A 16,601-nucleotide genomic window follows, 5' to 3' on the forward strand; every position below is an offset into this window, starting at 1 on the left:
GTCTTTAATGTTACTAGACAACCTTCTGAGAATGATGATTTAGAAGAAGTGAATATGATTAGCACTTTAGTTCAGGATAATTGGCTTGACACTTTACTGGTAGATTCTTTAGATGATTTTGAGGAAACCATTCTCTTAGATCAGATATGTGATCAATCTTTAGAAGAAGCTCTTGAGTATTTTAAAGATTTTATGGACCCAGAAATTCAGGCAATAGTTTTAGGTTTTTCTGAGAATAATTGGGGGTAGAGAACTAGAAGAATCTCTTGAGTATTTTAAGGACTCTGAAGATCCGGAAATTCAAGAAATAGTTAGAGGTTTGTTTGTGAACCCTAAGTTCGGGGGTAGTGATGGTTCTTGTGATTGTATCGTATCCCTAATTAGAGTCCCTAATTTGGGACTCGAGCCTTGTACATCTGAGATATTACTTGAGTCTTTTCAGACTTCGCAACACGATCCTCCTGATACTGTCCAGGAGGTAACCCAGGTATTAGAGACTCTTTTTTCGGATGAATCTATTTATCGAGACACACATATGAAGTTCAATTAAGCGCCGCAGATAAACCCAGTTGTCTTGACAGAAACCTTAGATGAGGACGTGCTCCTTCTTTTCATTTTTCAAAATCAGTGCAATTGTCTCATACTGGTGTCAGCTCTATTTGGTCTTATGGACCCACAATTGTTTCGACTATTGATATATGACTTTGGAAGGTGACAATCCTTTTTAAGGTATTTGATGTCTAGATAAAGACTTTAAATTTAGAATTTCCTAGGAGGTACTCATGCTTACGGTAATATCCTTTCTTATTTCTTTTTTTATCCATCAAGTGGTAACAGTTTCTTATTGTTCATGCTTTTAATTTCATCTTTAGAACATTGAGGACAATGTTAGATTTAAGTTTGGGGGTGGGGAAGAAACTTTTTGTTAGCTCTTAGATGCAACAAATAAACTCCAGAGCCTAGAAATTTATGCTTATTAAGGTTGGCACTAACCAATCTAAGTGGATGGGAACATCTTGGTTGTAGGAGTTGAAGAACCAATCTTATTATATGGAAACATCTAAAGAGTATATTCATAAAAGCACAGAGCTCAGGTGTTAGAATTAAAAAAAAACATGGTAGTTTTGCCATATCTCATTGAATCCTAATCCTTATGTTTTTATTATTTAAGTGATTTGGTGGGGCACACGATTCAAGTTGTTACCTAGAGTTAGGTTTATCGACCACTAGTCCCCTTGTATATGTCAGTTGTGTTGATATTAGTCAGACCGGTATCTCAGTCCATTAGGATAGGTTCACCTTGGCAGGGGCCTTCAGACAGATATGGGAAACAACGTTCACTTTTAACCATCTCTTTATCCATATTCTTAATCTTTCCATGTGATTGGTTGATTCCGGTTATGATGTACAGAAACTATCTGAGTAGAGCTCTGTCACTTATATATGAATTTTAGTATACTGAGTGTAAACTCGTGTACAACAATTGGAATTTCGCATCAGGGTACTTCCTCCTATAGTCAATGATTGTATGCCAACCAAGGAGATTCTTTAGTGCCTTCCAAGGTTCTGCGTAGATAGCTAGGGTCTAGAGTAAAGATTTTGTGGGTACACTTCTGGTAAACCCTCCGGAGACAACACTCCGCCACTAGGGCCACCTAGCGGTTTAACGGCTTGCTGCACGTGCTAAGTGTAGTCATTTTTATTTTCTAGATCTGCTCGAGGACTAGCAAATAATAATTTTGGGGGTATTTAATAGACACATTTTTGTGTCTACGTTGTCCTTAATTTCATGTATTGTTGGTACTCGATTTTTTGTACTTATTATGGTATTTTATGTGTTTTTAGGTATTTTTGGAAATAAACATTCTTGGAAAAATCGGCTCGAAAAGTCGTCTAAAGCACCGGAAGGAACGTGTTATTCAGACTCTCACTTGTGGATAAGGGGCGCCCAAATGATAAGGGATACCCAAAGAATATTTGAACCCAAGCAGCTGATCAGAGACACCCCTCATGGCATCTGCTATTCACACCCCAGGACCGGATAAGGGGCACCCATCTTCTTCTTCACGGGAAAGATATTTGGCGGGAAAAGAAATCTCAACTGTGTGAGATTCTGGTCATGATATTATGGGGATATTTGTGTCTTTAAGACATGATTATCTTCTTACCATGATAGTAAGATTTTGTACATGTCTTGAATGGAAGGAAATCGTATACTTTTGGATATTTTCGAAAACAGGGAAGGAATTATTCACGGAATTAATTGAAGATATTCTCTTCATTATTTGGCTTAATTAAATGAGAAGATTTGGATATACCATACAACTTAGAAGACGTGTGAAAATGGAGAGGAAATATTCCCGTAAAAGACTTTCATTAACTGCAAAGATCTTTTGGAGTAATTGAGATGATTGTCGACCTAAGATTGGCTTCACAGTATAAATAAGAGTGTCTTGGGTATCAGTGAGGAGATGGAGAGTTTGGGGATCGTTTAGAGCAAACCTGGTTTAATCATTATTTTCTCCCATTTCATCACTTGTAAACACTTTTGAGCAATGGAAAATTATTCTGAGTGTGTTTCCAATATGCGGAGCTAAACCCAATCCTTGGGGCTATGGAGGAAGCCGTTGTTTTGGTAAAAGTGATATATTTTTATTAATTAATTACAACAACTCTATTATGATTTTTGCATTGAACTAAAAATTGTTTATATGATTTTGATTAGTTAGGTGTATTTTCTCTTGGTAGAATATGCTTGCTTCAGGGTTTTGATATTCTATGCTTGGATTAACATCTATTCTTTTGGAAATCTACATGTCTAGGCAATACTATTAGAATCAATCTGAATGTTGAGTTGCATAATTATTGTTTTATTAAATCACTAATATCAACCAATGGTGGAATCCTAGTCCTATTCTCTCCATAATTTTCACAACATCTTTTTAATTTAGTTCGTTACTTTCATTTATTAAAAAAAAAATCTAAAAATCCGCTTTCACAAGTCTTGAACAAATCATACTACTACAACAACTTTGAAAACACATCAGACAACCTTCTCGTTGTTATGGGGAGGTACGAAAAAGGATTTCCTAAGGGAACGCCAAGAATTGTCGTGGTGTGTTCCTACTCTGTCTCATCTTAATCCTCGCACCTCGCAATGTGAAAGTGAAGTGAAAAGAATTATGATCTTCAGAATGTGGCAAATTCAATGCCTGATGCATTCACTGATACCAGCTGCAAACATGCCTGCAAGGTTATAAATCCCTTATATGGGAAAAGGCACCCTATATAAAGGTGCTAAACCTACACTTGGTGGAAGTGTAGCTGAGGTCGTGGCCCCCCAAATGAATAGGGGAAGACCACCTGGTTCGACAGATACTCACCCAAGGAAGAAAAGAGTGAGTAAGGCACAACCAGATCCATTTATCATCAATACAGATAATCATTCTCATGAAATTGTCTCTGATTATAGTTATGTCCATGAATAAATACTGGAGGACGCTCCGATGTTTGAAGTGATTCCAGAGAACAAAGAAATATCTATGGATTATGAAAGTGCATATGTATTGATGGAAAGATCCTCCATGCAGATTGATGACGTATTTTCATACGTTTTTGCTCAAGATATCATTGAGCACGATGACATCGAACCACGCTCTATTGCAGAATGTCAAAGAAGAGCAGCATATCCTAAATGGGAAGTTGTAATCCAGGAAGAATTAAATTCATTGGTAAAGAGATGGGTATTTGGTGCGGTAGTGCTAACCCCACTGGTGTAATGCTCGTAGGACATAAATAGGTATTTGTCAGAAAGCGTAAGGAGAAGAATGAAGTCTTGAGGTATGAGGCTCTCCTTGTGGCGCAAGGTTTCTCACAACGCCCTGGAATTGATTATGAAGAAACATACTCTCCCGTAATAGACGTCATAACGCTCCGCTACTTAGTTAGCTTGGTAGTTTCAGAAGGACTTGAAATGCAACTTATGGATATGGTTACGACATATCTCTATGGGGTTCTTGATTCAGAGATATACATGAAAGTGCCTGATGGCCTTCTGAAAAAGCGGGGGTCTAACAACCACACCAATATTTCACTTAGCAATTTGTATGGAAAAACTCCAATATACTTTCAAGAGAATCGATTAGAAAGTCAGACTCAATCTTAAGAAAAGTATATCAAAGAGCTATATCTCAATTTCTCAATTCAATCCGCAATCAAACAAATGAGAATTTGCGAGCCCGATTGACTATAAGAGGAATAACTTGAATGGTACCAAAGACCAATGTTCAAGGATCAATCAATTTCAATCAACAACCAAAGGTTGGTTTTACTAATTGATCGATTCAACAAACAACCTGTGATATTTCAATTATATAACAAAATATAATGTGGAAAAGAAATAACACAGACACCAGAAATTTTGTTAACGAGGAAACTGCAAATGCAGAAAACCCCGGGCGCTAGTCCATATTTGAACACCACACTGTATAAAGACGCTACAGACACTAGCCTACTGCCAGGCTAACTTCGGACTGGAATGTAGTTGAGCCCTAATCAATCTCACACTGATCAAGGTACAGTTCCGCTCCTTAAGCCTCTTGAACCACGCTGGATTCTGCGCACTTGATTCCCTTAGCTGATCTCACCCACAACTAAGAGTTTCTACAAACCAAATTCGAATACTTGATAAAAAAAATTGTATTGTAAAGATCCTGAAGCTCGTCAACGTTATTAGACTAGTCAAGAGACGTATTAGCCGTTAATAACTCGATTAGTTTAAGACGAACGTTAATTTTAGGAATTAATCTAACAACGATCTAGATAGGAAACTAGTATCATCGGTTAGGTCTCGAAAAGTTGTGCGAGATGGGCTACTCAAATTTTTCAATCGGATACCTGACGAAGAAGAAATGATCTAAGATGTATGAAGGGTAAAATCATCTTTTTATAACAATCTGGGTGGCTTCCTCTTATCCAGCCGAGTGGTGTCCTAGTAATTATCTTTGGTCTTATCTTCACCCGGTCGAGAAGATAAGTCTTCTTTCCTTTCATCCTTTTCTTTCTTCTTCTTTTATCTTCTTCTTCTTCTTCTTCTCTCTGTCGTCCGTCAATTTTCTTATCGATAAATTGAGCGTGTTTTGATGTGTAAGATTCGTAGAAGTTTGTTAACTTGATGAATCAAATGGGTAAGTGATGAACTGTGTTGATTGAACCGGGAGAAGAGAATTGATGTTACTGTGTAAGTTGAGTATAGGGATCTTTGTGGAAGAAGTTGATGAATCAAAGAAGTTAGAAGATGGGTTGTTCTTAATTGATGATGTGAAGTTGTTCTGGTGCTGAATCGTAATGAAAAAGGTAAACTAGGGTTCTTTTGATTTGAGGATTAAATTATTTGAAATTGATTGATTAATTGAGTAATTAGAGGTGGGTTTCATTTGATTATGAAGTTGGGATGTTCCTGTGAAGTTTAATTTTGATTTTAAAGGAAATTAGGAGTTGTGTTCTTCTCCAAATCAAAAATTGGGGTTTCTTGGATTAATTCTTGTGTTGAGTATTTGTTAGGATATGATCAACTGATGATGGGTAGTAAGCAGATAGATTGATTATCGATAGGATGTTATGAATTGTTGTAGTTATGAAATTATGTTTGGTAGATGGTTGAAGTTGCAACTGCAGTTCGGAGATGGTGGTGTTGGGTATGTATTTGAATTAAGAGGATGAATTGCACATGATGGAATTGTGGAACTGGTGGAGGTGCAGATATTTTGTTAAGTGTGGATGAAGAGTGTGTGAAAGATGGTTGCAAGTGTAAAGTTCTAGAGTGACAGTCTGAACTTAGAGGTGTTGGTGGTTTGAGGATAGTGTGTATAGAATGTATGAAACTGATGCAGATGGAGTTTGATTGTAGTTCAGGCTTGTGTTGAAATTACAGGAGAATGAATAACTGAAGAAGGTTTAGAGAGTATAGTTGTTGGTAATCGCGTTGCAGTGACATTTTAGCTTGAGTTATGCTTGTAATTATAGTCAGGTGATGATGAATTTTGTGTTTTTGCTGGAGTTGAGATGATGTTGGATACAGCCGGCGATATTGAATTGGTTTGACAGTTCAATGAAGGAGGTGAGATGAACTCAGTAGTAGCGATGTGATGATGTTAAGCTGATTTGGTGTAGTGAAGCCTGGTGGTATGAGTTATAAGAATGAATGTGTAAATATTCTTGTTGAATGGAACCGAGTGAGAAGTGCAAGTTGTTTAATTGGCAGAGTTTGGATATGGGTCTAAGTGTATGAGTTATAGATGGAGAAGTGATTTAGTTGAGATAAGTCTGGTGGCTGATAATTTGAATCAGTTCAGAGTTGAGATGGCGGTGGAGCTGAAACTACAGGTGGAGATGTCATGGCTTGTTGATGAGATGGCAATGGTTGTGATGCTGATGATACGAATGTGAGCATGGAAAACAAGAACTGTTGTAGGATTCTGTTGAGTGTAGTGATGGGGTTGAGCAGAATTGAATTGGTGAGAGAAGAGATTGACAACGGGAGTTGTAGGATTATAGTTAGTGCTTCCAGTTCAGACTTGCAACTGCAATTACAGGTAAACTTAGTTTGTATTTGTAAGTGAAGTTTCTAATTTTTTTTAAGATTGAATAATTTGATGTTGTAGTGTTAAATTGAGATTTGAGAATGTAAGAATTCTAGTTAAAGTGAAGCTCCAATAGAATTAGAATGTTAGACATCCCAGTCAGATTCTGACTAGTTTATTTAGCTGACTCAGTTTATCTAACTGCGCTGAGTTAACCATTTTAATATGAGTTGGATCGCTTTGACTCAGAACTGATTCAGCGACTTGACCTTGACTAGTTGACCCCGGACTTGACCTTGGATGGACGTTGACTGTTAGTTGACCCTTGACCGTTAGTTCGGCGGTTAGAGACTGTTAGTTGACTTTGGTGGACTTGGGCTTAGGGCAGTTTTCTTAATTAGCTGTTTTGGACCTCTTGTGGTCCAAATTAGCCTTAGGCTTCTTCTACAAAGTTGTAGATATTCATAAGACTTAGCTAATGAACTATAAAATCAATCTAATTCAATTAGTAAACCTTAGATATGCTAAAGATAGAGAATGAAAAGGTGTAAATCCATAAATGGGCTTAAAACCATTAGTTAGACTTCTATGATTCTTTTGTGAGCCATTTTGGTTAGATTCTTAGAGTGTTTGTGTGATTAACAGTTAGTCTGTATTAATAACGATCGATTCAAAGGATGACCAGCGGATGGTGGATCTCGAGGTAGGCGTGGCTTGTCATCAAAAGAGGTGGGAATACATTTTACTCTTTTGTAACCATTGTTGTTTTTTTTACAAAAGCTTATGCTTAACAAACTCATGCATTGTCTAGAGTGCATTCCATGCTTTGTTTAAATTGGTTTACTATACTTCTATTGATTTTGTTAATCTTTCCATGGTTTGGAAAGGACATGTAATGTTTGTTGTCATATGAATTGTTATAGGAAATACGAATTTCCACTTGTGGTATATGGGATACGCTCCTTCACATTTATATCTACATGAATTCAGCTTTTATTGCTTAGAGTGGGTCATCATGGTCTTGGTGATATCAATAGATAATGAGTGTGGTTAGCACGAATATTATACATTTTTTGAAGGAGTTTGTCCATATACATGTTTGTTTATTTCAGTGACCTGGTCACTTTTTAATGTTTGGGAAAACATTATTGTTTTCCAAATCTTGCCATGGTTACTTGAAAGTTAATGTTATTCCTACTGGGCACCCCTTTTAGGGATGATGTGCTCACCCATTCCCGCTTTCAGTTTCAGAGACAGATCAGAGTTGCGCAGCGAAAGCTTCAAGGGTTGTTTTCATTAGTTGGTTAACTTCTATTATGTTTATTATATTACATATTGTATCTGTAAACCAAATGACTATTGTATATGTATCATTTGAGAGGACTTCTTGTATATATATGTTTCAGAGCGGGTTAGTTTTGGGTTAAGTTTTGTATCGCATTTCTTAATTGAATGCTTAAGTACATGTTTTAGATCCTTAGTGCCTCTTTATTTAGTTAATCTCTTGGATTAGTCAGCTGCTAGCTTAAGGGGCGCTACAATATTGGTATCAGAGCTCACTATTAGATCTTATATGGGTAACAATAAAAATAGTCAGTGCCAGTTAGTGAACTAGATTAGTTTAGAACTGGGTTGGGTTTTTGAGATAAATCTTAATCACTAAAAGCTATCACTAGTTAAAAGATTTGTTTGATTGATTGATTTGCTTGTTCGATTGTTTGTATATGTAATGAAGTAAAAGTTGTAGGGTACACCAATAACTTGGGTAATCAAGATTAGAGTATAATTAGTCTAAAAAGTATGAACACGTACAGAATTCAATATTAGAAAAATAGTTAGATTAGCATTATTGATAAATCGTGAAAGTCACTAGGAACTTATTGAATACCGTAGAATCAACAATTTGTAATTGCGTAAGTGTTAATAATATTTTTGGGTCTTAATAATATTTTTCAGAGTAGTTAGAATAATAGTTCGGCCATCACTGTTATTAATAAAATATTATAATAGTATTTATAGATGATGATAACAGTAGTTATAATTTTAAAAAGTAATATTAGCATTTGTCAGTTAATATCATATTGAACTTAATTTCACCAATATATAACGATAAAAATAATAATTATGATTAATAGTAACGCTTATCTACGGTTAAATTTAGTAAATTAAACTAATTACAAATTAGGGATATATGTTTTTTTCATATAAACTAGATAATTAATATAATATTTGTTAGACGTTAGACTTAAGAAAGCTCCTGTAAATCTTTAAAATGAATTAAATATACGTGAAGTAGTAAGAATAGTATTTGGATGTTTAGCGTAAGATTATAATTCAAAGAAAATAAATTCGTTTATTAATAGGATACTTCACATTAATAGCAAAATCTAAGACATCTTAAAAAATTTCAGACTCAGATATAAATCATATTAAATTACCAACGCAAATATTTAACAAGATATAGTGTTCAGATTCGAGATGAATAAATAAAAATCTGTTATATCAATCCTTACGTAATGTCAAATTATATTTGGAAGATTAAGGCTTAGTGACTATCAATTTAAGAATAATAAGAATAATAACACAATTGATAAAAGTATTTGAGTAATTAAATTAGTAGGAAATTTATAATAGATAATACTTGGAAAATTCATATATGGTATCACCGTAAAGCTAAAATTATCGAATATTATAAATTGACGTAAAGTCGAGTTGGAATTATTTATATTGGTAAAAGAAATAAATAAAAATTGAGATGACTAAATTTCTTAAAATGTTGTGATATATATATATGTAATATTTTATGAAGTAAAATTTTAAATTACATCAGTTAAGATGAAAATAAAAAAAGAACTAGTGATTAATCTTAATAAGTTAAAACTTAATTAATCCAGCACTGAGGAATAGTGAGGTTGATAATTCTGATGTGTTCGAATGATACTTGTTATGTAGATAAGCATTGTTAGGCATCGCGAACCTAAACAGGACAACTGCATTTTTGTATCACTAGGCATTGAAGGGAGACTTGTTTTTATTAGTGGACTGATATAAATTGCCCTGTAACTTATTATAGAGTATCCTCTCATAATTATAGAGTATCCTCTCATAAAATTTTACTTAGAAACTTTATTATAGAGTATCCTCTCATAATTACAACTTGTAACTTATTGGAATAGAAATTTGTCTATTGAACATAGAGCTGTGTACCGAGTCACTCTGTCACAGAACTTCATCAATTTTACTTACAGGAGACAGTCTCTCATCCATCTGAAGACCAATAATGGCGCAACACTGGCCAGAAACACATTAAATCATACCATGTCTTACACATGTAACAATCTGAAGTAGTTCACACTCATGACTAAAGCTTAAAAACCAAAAAGAAAGGACAACAGGAACAGTCAAGAATGAAAGGGAGCTTCTAGGTATCAGCAGCTCTGAACAGAGTGAGCAAAGACAGGAAGAGATTGACAATGTCCAGGTATAGTGAGACAGACGCCCAGATGTACTCATCATAAGAGTAACGCTTGATCAGGTTGTCGGTATCATAAACGATATATCCACAGAATACTATTGAAGCGAGACCCCCATAAATCATCAAGGCTATCCTCCCTAGTGGGAAAAATGTCTGCAAAAGAACATGTGCAGCAAAGAACATCAGCAACCCAGCTTAGGAATACCAAGTATAATAAACATTCCCGAATGCTATCAAAGAAAGAAAAGAAAGAGAAACAATCAAGCGAAAATACAGCACAAACCTGAATTATAGAAAACACCATCAGTACCATGATGGAACCGAACAGGAAAGGCCCAAGGAAATTGAAATCATAGCCTCTCTTAGCCGCCCAAAATGTGTACATGGTTAAGCTTACAACCACCACTGCTGTTAATATTGCAGCCTCCAGAATAATCTTCCCTGCACGAATACAAAATTACTAGAACTTTTCAGTACATAACTCAAAGTCTGAAACAACACAACCCCAAAATTACGCAGTTTCCTTCGGCTTTAACACCAGGAAATGCTAAATCTAATAACGAACTGCATCCGTAACCTTTCTGACCATCTCATGCCTGGAGTGAAGTAAAACATAATAATCTATTGGCAGTATTTATAGATCAATAGTTTATCAACTACCAACCAATAACTACAGAACTACATGACCTACCCCAGTCTCTTAGGTCAATCCCTCCAGCCAACTAGGATACCGCCGTCTTTTCCCTTAGACCCATCAGTGAATGTTTGCAAACACTACACTGGAAACTATCAGCCCAAACCTCGTCAAAAACAGGCAGCTTAAGTGGCAGTGTCCCACTAAGAAGACCTAATCTCATCTAATAAGAATTTTACCCAAAACACTTCCCACCCTACACTTCCTAATTGCAGTTATCTCATATTTTGTGGATAATTTAATACTGCCAAACTAAATTCTCTATGACAAGTTACGAAATAACCTAAGTAAAGAACAGCATTAACAAAAATTGAGAATGCTTGTTCATGTTATAACTTTACAACAGACAGACAACAACTCCATATATTAAAGCAGCACCCACCTACCAACTTCTACCTATCAAAATTCTCAACTCATACTGAAAATTGGACTTCTTACCTTTTGTGAAAGCACAAGTTAATCCAATAGCCATAGCAATCGCAACCGTAAATATACCAAGAAGTATAAAATTCACTGGATGCTTCTGGTAATAGTATGATAGAGGACATAACACTGCATAATTTTCGAACAAAATCATCAGCCCCGAGAACAATCAAACATTAACTCAACCATTAAAAAAAGAACCCTAGATATGGAATTACTGGGACTTACCTATAAGGGGAGTGACGATGATAACAATGTAAAGTGCAAAACCAGGACTAGTTGAAACAAAGAAATGAGAAACAGGGTGAACAAAAACAACAATAGATGCAATTACTATTGTGAGAAGAAATTGCAGTGATAAGATTGAATAGATTTTCCTAATGAATGCCCATCTTAGTTCAGGACTTTCTAACATCATTGGATATAATGGTCGAGCCGCCCCTGATTCAAGATCTCCAGTTTTTCCATACGGCTGATTCCACATCTTCGCTGACTAAACAAGAATCAAAGAATAGTATGTAGGATTTTAGGTTATGAGATGATTTAAGAAGAGATCAGGCGTCTGGATACAATTTTAAATGACCAAGGAATTGGGGAATTCTGGTTTGGTGAAGACAAGAGACCCACGGTTTTGGTTTTTAGAAATTTCGCGAGTCGTCGTGTATTGATTTTTGTGATGTGGATTATGACGTGGATAGCTTAATGGAGTGAAACGTGGATTCAAAAAATAAAACGATGAGGAATTTTTGACACGAGTTCTAACGTTCTAGCTTCTAGGTTTCTCGAGAACAAACTTCTCCAATTTCTTTGCATCTCTTCGCCTCGAAGGAATAGGTTTCGGGCAATTTATGATGTGATGTTTACCCCATCTAACGGTCAATCATATATCTGATCAAGAAAAAAAAAGACAAAAAAAACGATCAATCATATACCATCTGAAGACTCTGCTCCAAGACCCTTGGACCAAGGGGCCAGGAATTATCCGTCCCTGATATATTTGTGACCGATAGATTTAGGTGGTGTTTGTTTGCAGCTGACTCATCTGAGTCGTCTGGATCTGAGTCGTCTGGATCTGAGTGAAATCACCTGACTCATCTGGATCTGACTCACTAAGGTCTGAGTCAGAAAATATGTTTGTTTTGTGAGTCAGATCTGACTCAGCTGAGTGGATTTTTTTGGACAGAAAATACCCTTGTGCACATTTCAAACAACTTGTTCACTACCATTCTAACAACCTAAAACTTCAACCCATGAGCAAACTTTAGCTATATGAGATTTTTAATTCCATAAAACAACTTCTCTAAACAGAAGTTGTAATGTAATAAATTACAACTTGTTCACTACCGGTCTAAACAACTTCTCTTTTTGATGGAATTAAACATTACCAAACAATAAAATATAAAGACTTCATTCCTACAAACATAAAAGAAGCAGAAGCAACAAAATCTAAAGGAGGCTAGCTATTTCATCACGTAAGTTGTTCATATATATCTGCTCTTGTCGTCCAAACAGACGAGGTGCATTTTGTTCCGTTTCCGCTTCCACTTCGACTTCCACCTGTGTCTCATTCATATCAAATGTCTCATTCTCATATTCTTTAAATAGCCAATCATCCAATGCATTACGACGTAGAAAGTTATGTATTGACATGCAAGCAATGACGATATCTCTTTGAGTCTCAAATGAGTAAGAAGGCATTTTACTTAAGACGGGAAATCTTACTTTCAATACCCCGAATGCTCTCTCAATCACATTCCTCAATCGAGCATGGGCTTGATTAAACTTCTCTTCTTTTGTTGTTGGAGGTACTCTTCGATAATCGCCTATCCAATACCTTATGTTGCGATACGGACACATAAACCCCTGTGTATGAGAGTACGCAGCATCACATAGATAGTATTTTTCTGCAAATTTTCAACAAAAACATTATGAAGTTGAACAAAAACATTAGGAAGTAGTAATTGTTACTAAATGACAAGCTAATATAATCAAAATATTATGAAGTTGAACAAAAACATTATAGCAGATGAAAAATGAATATTCTGATTAACATTACAGAAGGAGTTCGGACAACTTTAATATTGAGAGAGAGAGACAGTACAGCTTGTGACAGCTGTAAATAAGGGACTGGACAGTCAATGTATGTCTTATCAACAGGACTGACATTTACTGACTACATTAAAACCTTGCCTACATTTTACTCAAAAAATGTGGAGATTTTCTTTTAAAAAGGTGTTTCCATCAAGTTATAGAAGCTCGCAATATAATGTCACATTTATCTAGCTCTGGTACTCTGTACTTTTCTTTTAAACACTTTTGGATACAAAAATTTAGCTGATGGCTAAGATAACTCTAGGCAATGGTACACTAGAGTTCAATGTCAGTCTCTCTTGGCTTGACATACATAACAATCTAAGTTTAACTACAACATCATATATTCTAACACTGGTAAGTTTGGTGGGTAGTTTAACAGGTGGTTCAAAGAACAGATTCCCCATCCCAACAGGCGCAGGGGTGGCCTGAAATAGGAGAATACTACAATTGAGAGGAAGGCCTCTCCTTGCGTAGGAAGGTACAATTCAATATATAAGAACGCAGTGCACAAAAATCTAAATAAAATTGAGTAAAGAAAACAAACCAATGCAGAAAATTGGACTTAAAATAGAGATAATACCTGGTGGAGGTAGAGGAAACTTGAAAGATGGATCACGCACTGCCTCAGTCAACACTCTCGAGTCATGAGCAGTGCCTTCCCATCCAACCACTACATACAAAAAGTACATATCCCAATCACATATCGCAAGCACGTTTTGGCTACATTCTCCTCTTCCCCTTCCTCTATACGGTGTTTGCTTCTCGACTGGAATGCTGGCACTAATTAGAGTGCCATCCAATGCACCAACAGCACCTTTGAAAGCACCTTCTCTAAGACGTTTATTCCTTTTTGTTAAAGCTGGCTTATCAAATACATTTGGTGGAGGAACTAGGACTTCAGCAGACCATTTCTTCATAGCAGTCAACACTTCATGAAAATACTTGCTAACTGTTTCACCTGAATGTTGAAAGTGATATAAAATTACACGATTCCTACAATTGTGCCCGATTGTGTATAGAAACATTGCCATCTTCTCCTCTACTTCTAAATACTTGCTATCCTCTAAAAGTCCTTTGGCTCGGAATTCATTGCATAATTGAATAAAAGGAGCCTTAGTCATTCTCAATAGGTTGTACATATTCCTCGGATTTCCTTCTAACAGATCTTGGGTGAAATCCTTTCCCGTTAAAATTGACTTCTTGTACTTCGGGCGTACACGCCGCTTAGACTTTTTAGTTGCTTCACTAACAAACATAAAGCTACCAGTTGAGATAGTAAGGTCTTCATTTTTCTGAAAACAACAAGTAGATGGAAGCATTATGAAGTAGTAAGCCTCTGAAAAATAGAGGAAGGCATTACACAACCACATAAGAAAAAAAACGAACCAAAATTTACCGTCTTTTTCTTGGCGGCTACAGGGGTCTTAACACATCTTTTGGGAGTCTGCAAAAGCCAGATGTCAGAATATTAATCAAAATAAGACTTCTCCATTGAATCACATCACCTAAACAATTGTATAAATCAAATAAGTGATGTGATTAATTACCAAGAAATCCTAAGAAACTACTGTCAGATGAATGAAGACATCATATATAAGTACTTGCCTGTATTTAGGTGCTTCCCTTCTCTACATAAAACCCACTTCCTTGTAGCCTTCTCAATCTGCAACGTAATGAAAGGAAATTGTTACAACACACTGACATATTAAATATAAACAACAAGCAATTAAATATAAACAGCAAACATAACTTCAATACTCATTCATTAACTTCAACAAATACTAATTCAGTCATTCAACATTCAACACAAATTAAAACCCGATTAAGTAATTCAGTCATTCAACATTCAACACAAATTCTACTGTTTAGCAACTCATAACATCTCTGACTATTTCCTAATTCATAAATTTCAACGTTCTTCTAAAATTTTGTGTGCAAAGGCAACACGAAGCTCATCGCTTTTCAAACTGACAAACAATTTCTGCCAACCAGGCATCTCTGAAGCTTTTAGACTAATGCTCAAATACTCATCCATTGTGATGCAATCAGTCTCAAGTAGATTATCTAGAGCTTTCATGAATTCTGCTGCGTTATCCTTTTCTAGAGCAAGTTTTTTATGTTGAAGATGAGCCTCCATTGATGTGACAATAGAACAAACTTTTTCAGTTAATAAATCACTTGAGGCTTCGTCCATTTCCTTCTTTCTTTTCCTTCCACTCCCCTTTGCATTGAGACTAGAATCAACCTCGTTATCATCCTCATGATTTTGTTCTTTTCCAAGACTTATTCGGGAATCAGATCCATTAGTTGTAGAAGTTCCAGCTGAACAAGGAGGTTCCATTCTTCCAGGCGTATCCCTATTAACTCCGGTAGAGAACTTCCCATCAAATAAATTCTGCAACTTCTCTGCATCTTCCAGTCCCTTATTCTTGAATTGACTGGCGTTTTTGATTGTCTGCATCAATTAGAAAGTAAAATCACTATTGGTTCATTATTGGTGATCAAACAAGCTTGGCATGAACCTTATTGAGCTTCAAAGAATGATATTATCAAGGCACATTGTGCCTGAACCTTATTGAGATTAAATAAAATTTTCTGAATACAGAAGATATCTAGAGGGACTTACAAAACTGAAACAGTCTCTTACCTTGTCTAATTCAGACCATTGTTCTTCGCTCCAATCAAAAGTGTTCGTCTCCGCGTTGTACCCATGCCCAGTTCTTGCTAAGAGACGAGACCAAGTGACATATTGGGTGCGCAAGTAATCCCAGTGGTTTCTCAATTTCTTTTGGGTGATAGTGCAGTCATACTTCTCAGAAAAGAATTTGCACAAATTTCCCCACGAAGTTTGCTTCAAAGAAGTTCCAGAAAACCCATGCTCAGTAGCTTGTGCCAAACATTGGTCAATAAATAACCCTCTAAATTCTGGAACGCTCCTAAAAGTTATCTTATTTGCTTTTTCATCTTCTTTTTTCTCCATAGAGAACTAGCATAAATTAAAACAATACAAGACGTGGGTAATTTGAAATAGAAGAGAGTGTGCTAGCTACTGAGAAAGTAAACGGGAGAAAGGCCGAGCAGAAAATACCTGCTTTAGGATCCAGTGATGGCAACAAATGTCTGCGTACTGAGCTAATATATAAGGTTGTATGTGAACTATCCCTGCAATGCAGCCAAACAACATTTATTTCATAAATGTATAAAGACTTTGATTCTTAGCTCTCAATCTATCACTAGATTGTAATAAAAGTGAAACAACATATATTCCTAAAACTTTTAATAAGACATATAACCATTATGCATATTCAGTATTTACCAAACAAGGAATTTATAT

General features: G+C 35.8%; 3 protein-coding genes across 3 annotated transcripts; all 3 read right to left on the minus strand.

Annotated features, from left to right (window-relative positions):
* Nucleotides 1-9,682: 9,682 nt before the first annotated feature.
* LOC113350047 (protein LIFEGUARD 2-like) lies at nucleotides 9,683-11,900 on the minus strand. Its single transcript, XM_026594120.1, has 4 exons — nucleotides 11,402-11,900; nucleotides 11,189-11,302; nucleotides 10,340-10,497; nucleotides 9,683-10,209 (listed from the first exon to the last, which is right to left on the minus strand). The coding sequence occupies exons 1-4, from the start codon at nucleotides 11,655-11,657 to the stop codon at nucleotides 10,003-10,005; spliced, it is 735 nt and encodes a 244-aa protein (XP_026449905.1). The 5' UTR covers nucleotides 11,658-11,900; the 3' UTR covers nucleotides 9,683-10,002.
* A 719-nt stretch (nucleotides 11,901-12,619) lies between these two features.
* LOC113352518 lies at nucleotides 12,620-15,061 on the minus strand. The gene is made up of 4 exons (XM_026596329.1): nucleotides 15,038-15,061; nucleotides 14,873-14,930; nucleotides 13,848-14,603; nucleotides 12,620-13,077 (listed from the first exon to the last, which is right to left on the minus strand). The coding sequence occupies exons 1-4, from the start codon at nucleotides 15,059-15,061 to the stop codon at nucleotides 12,620-12,622; spliced, it is 1,296 nt and encodes a 431-aa protein (XP_026452114.1).
* Nucleotides 15,061-15,973, minus strand: LOC113354319. Its single transcript, XM_026597677.1, has 2 exons — nucleotides 15,915-15,973; nucleotides 15,061-15,722 (listed from the first exon to the last, which is right to left on the minus strand). Exon 2 carries the CDS (start codon nucleotides 15,606-15,608, stop codon nucleotides 15,177-15,179), a length of 432 nt encoding a protein of 143 aa, XP_026453462.1. The 5' UTR covers nucleotides 15,609-15,722; nucleotides 15,915-15,973; the 3' UTR covers nucleotides 15,061-15,176.
* Nucleotides 15,974-16,601: the final 628 nt, after the last annotated feature.

Source organism: Papaver somniferum, chromosome 2, assembly GCF_003573695.1.
Source record: "Papaver somniferum cultivar HN1 chromosome 2, ASM357369v1, whole genome shotgun sequence".
Classification (NCBI taxonomy): Eukaryota; Viridiplantae; Streptophyta; class Magnoliopsida; order Ranunculales; family Papaveraceae; genus Papaver; species Papaver somniferum.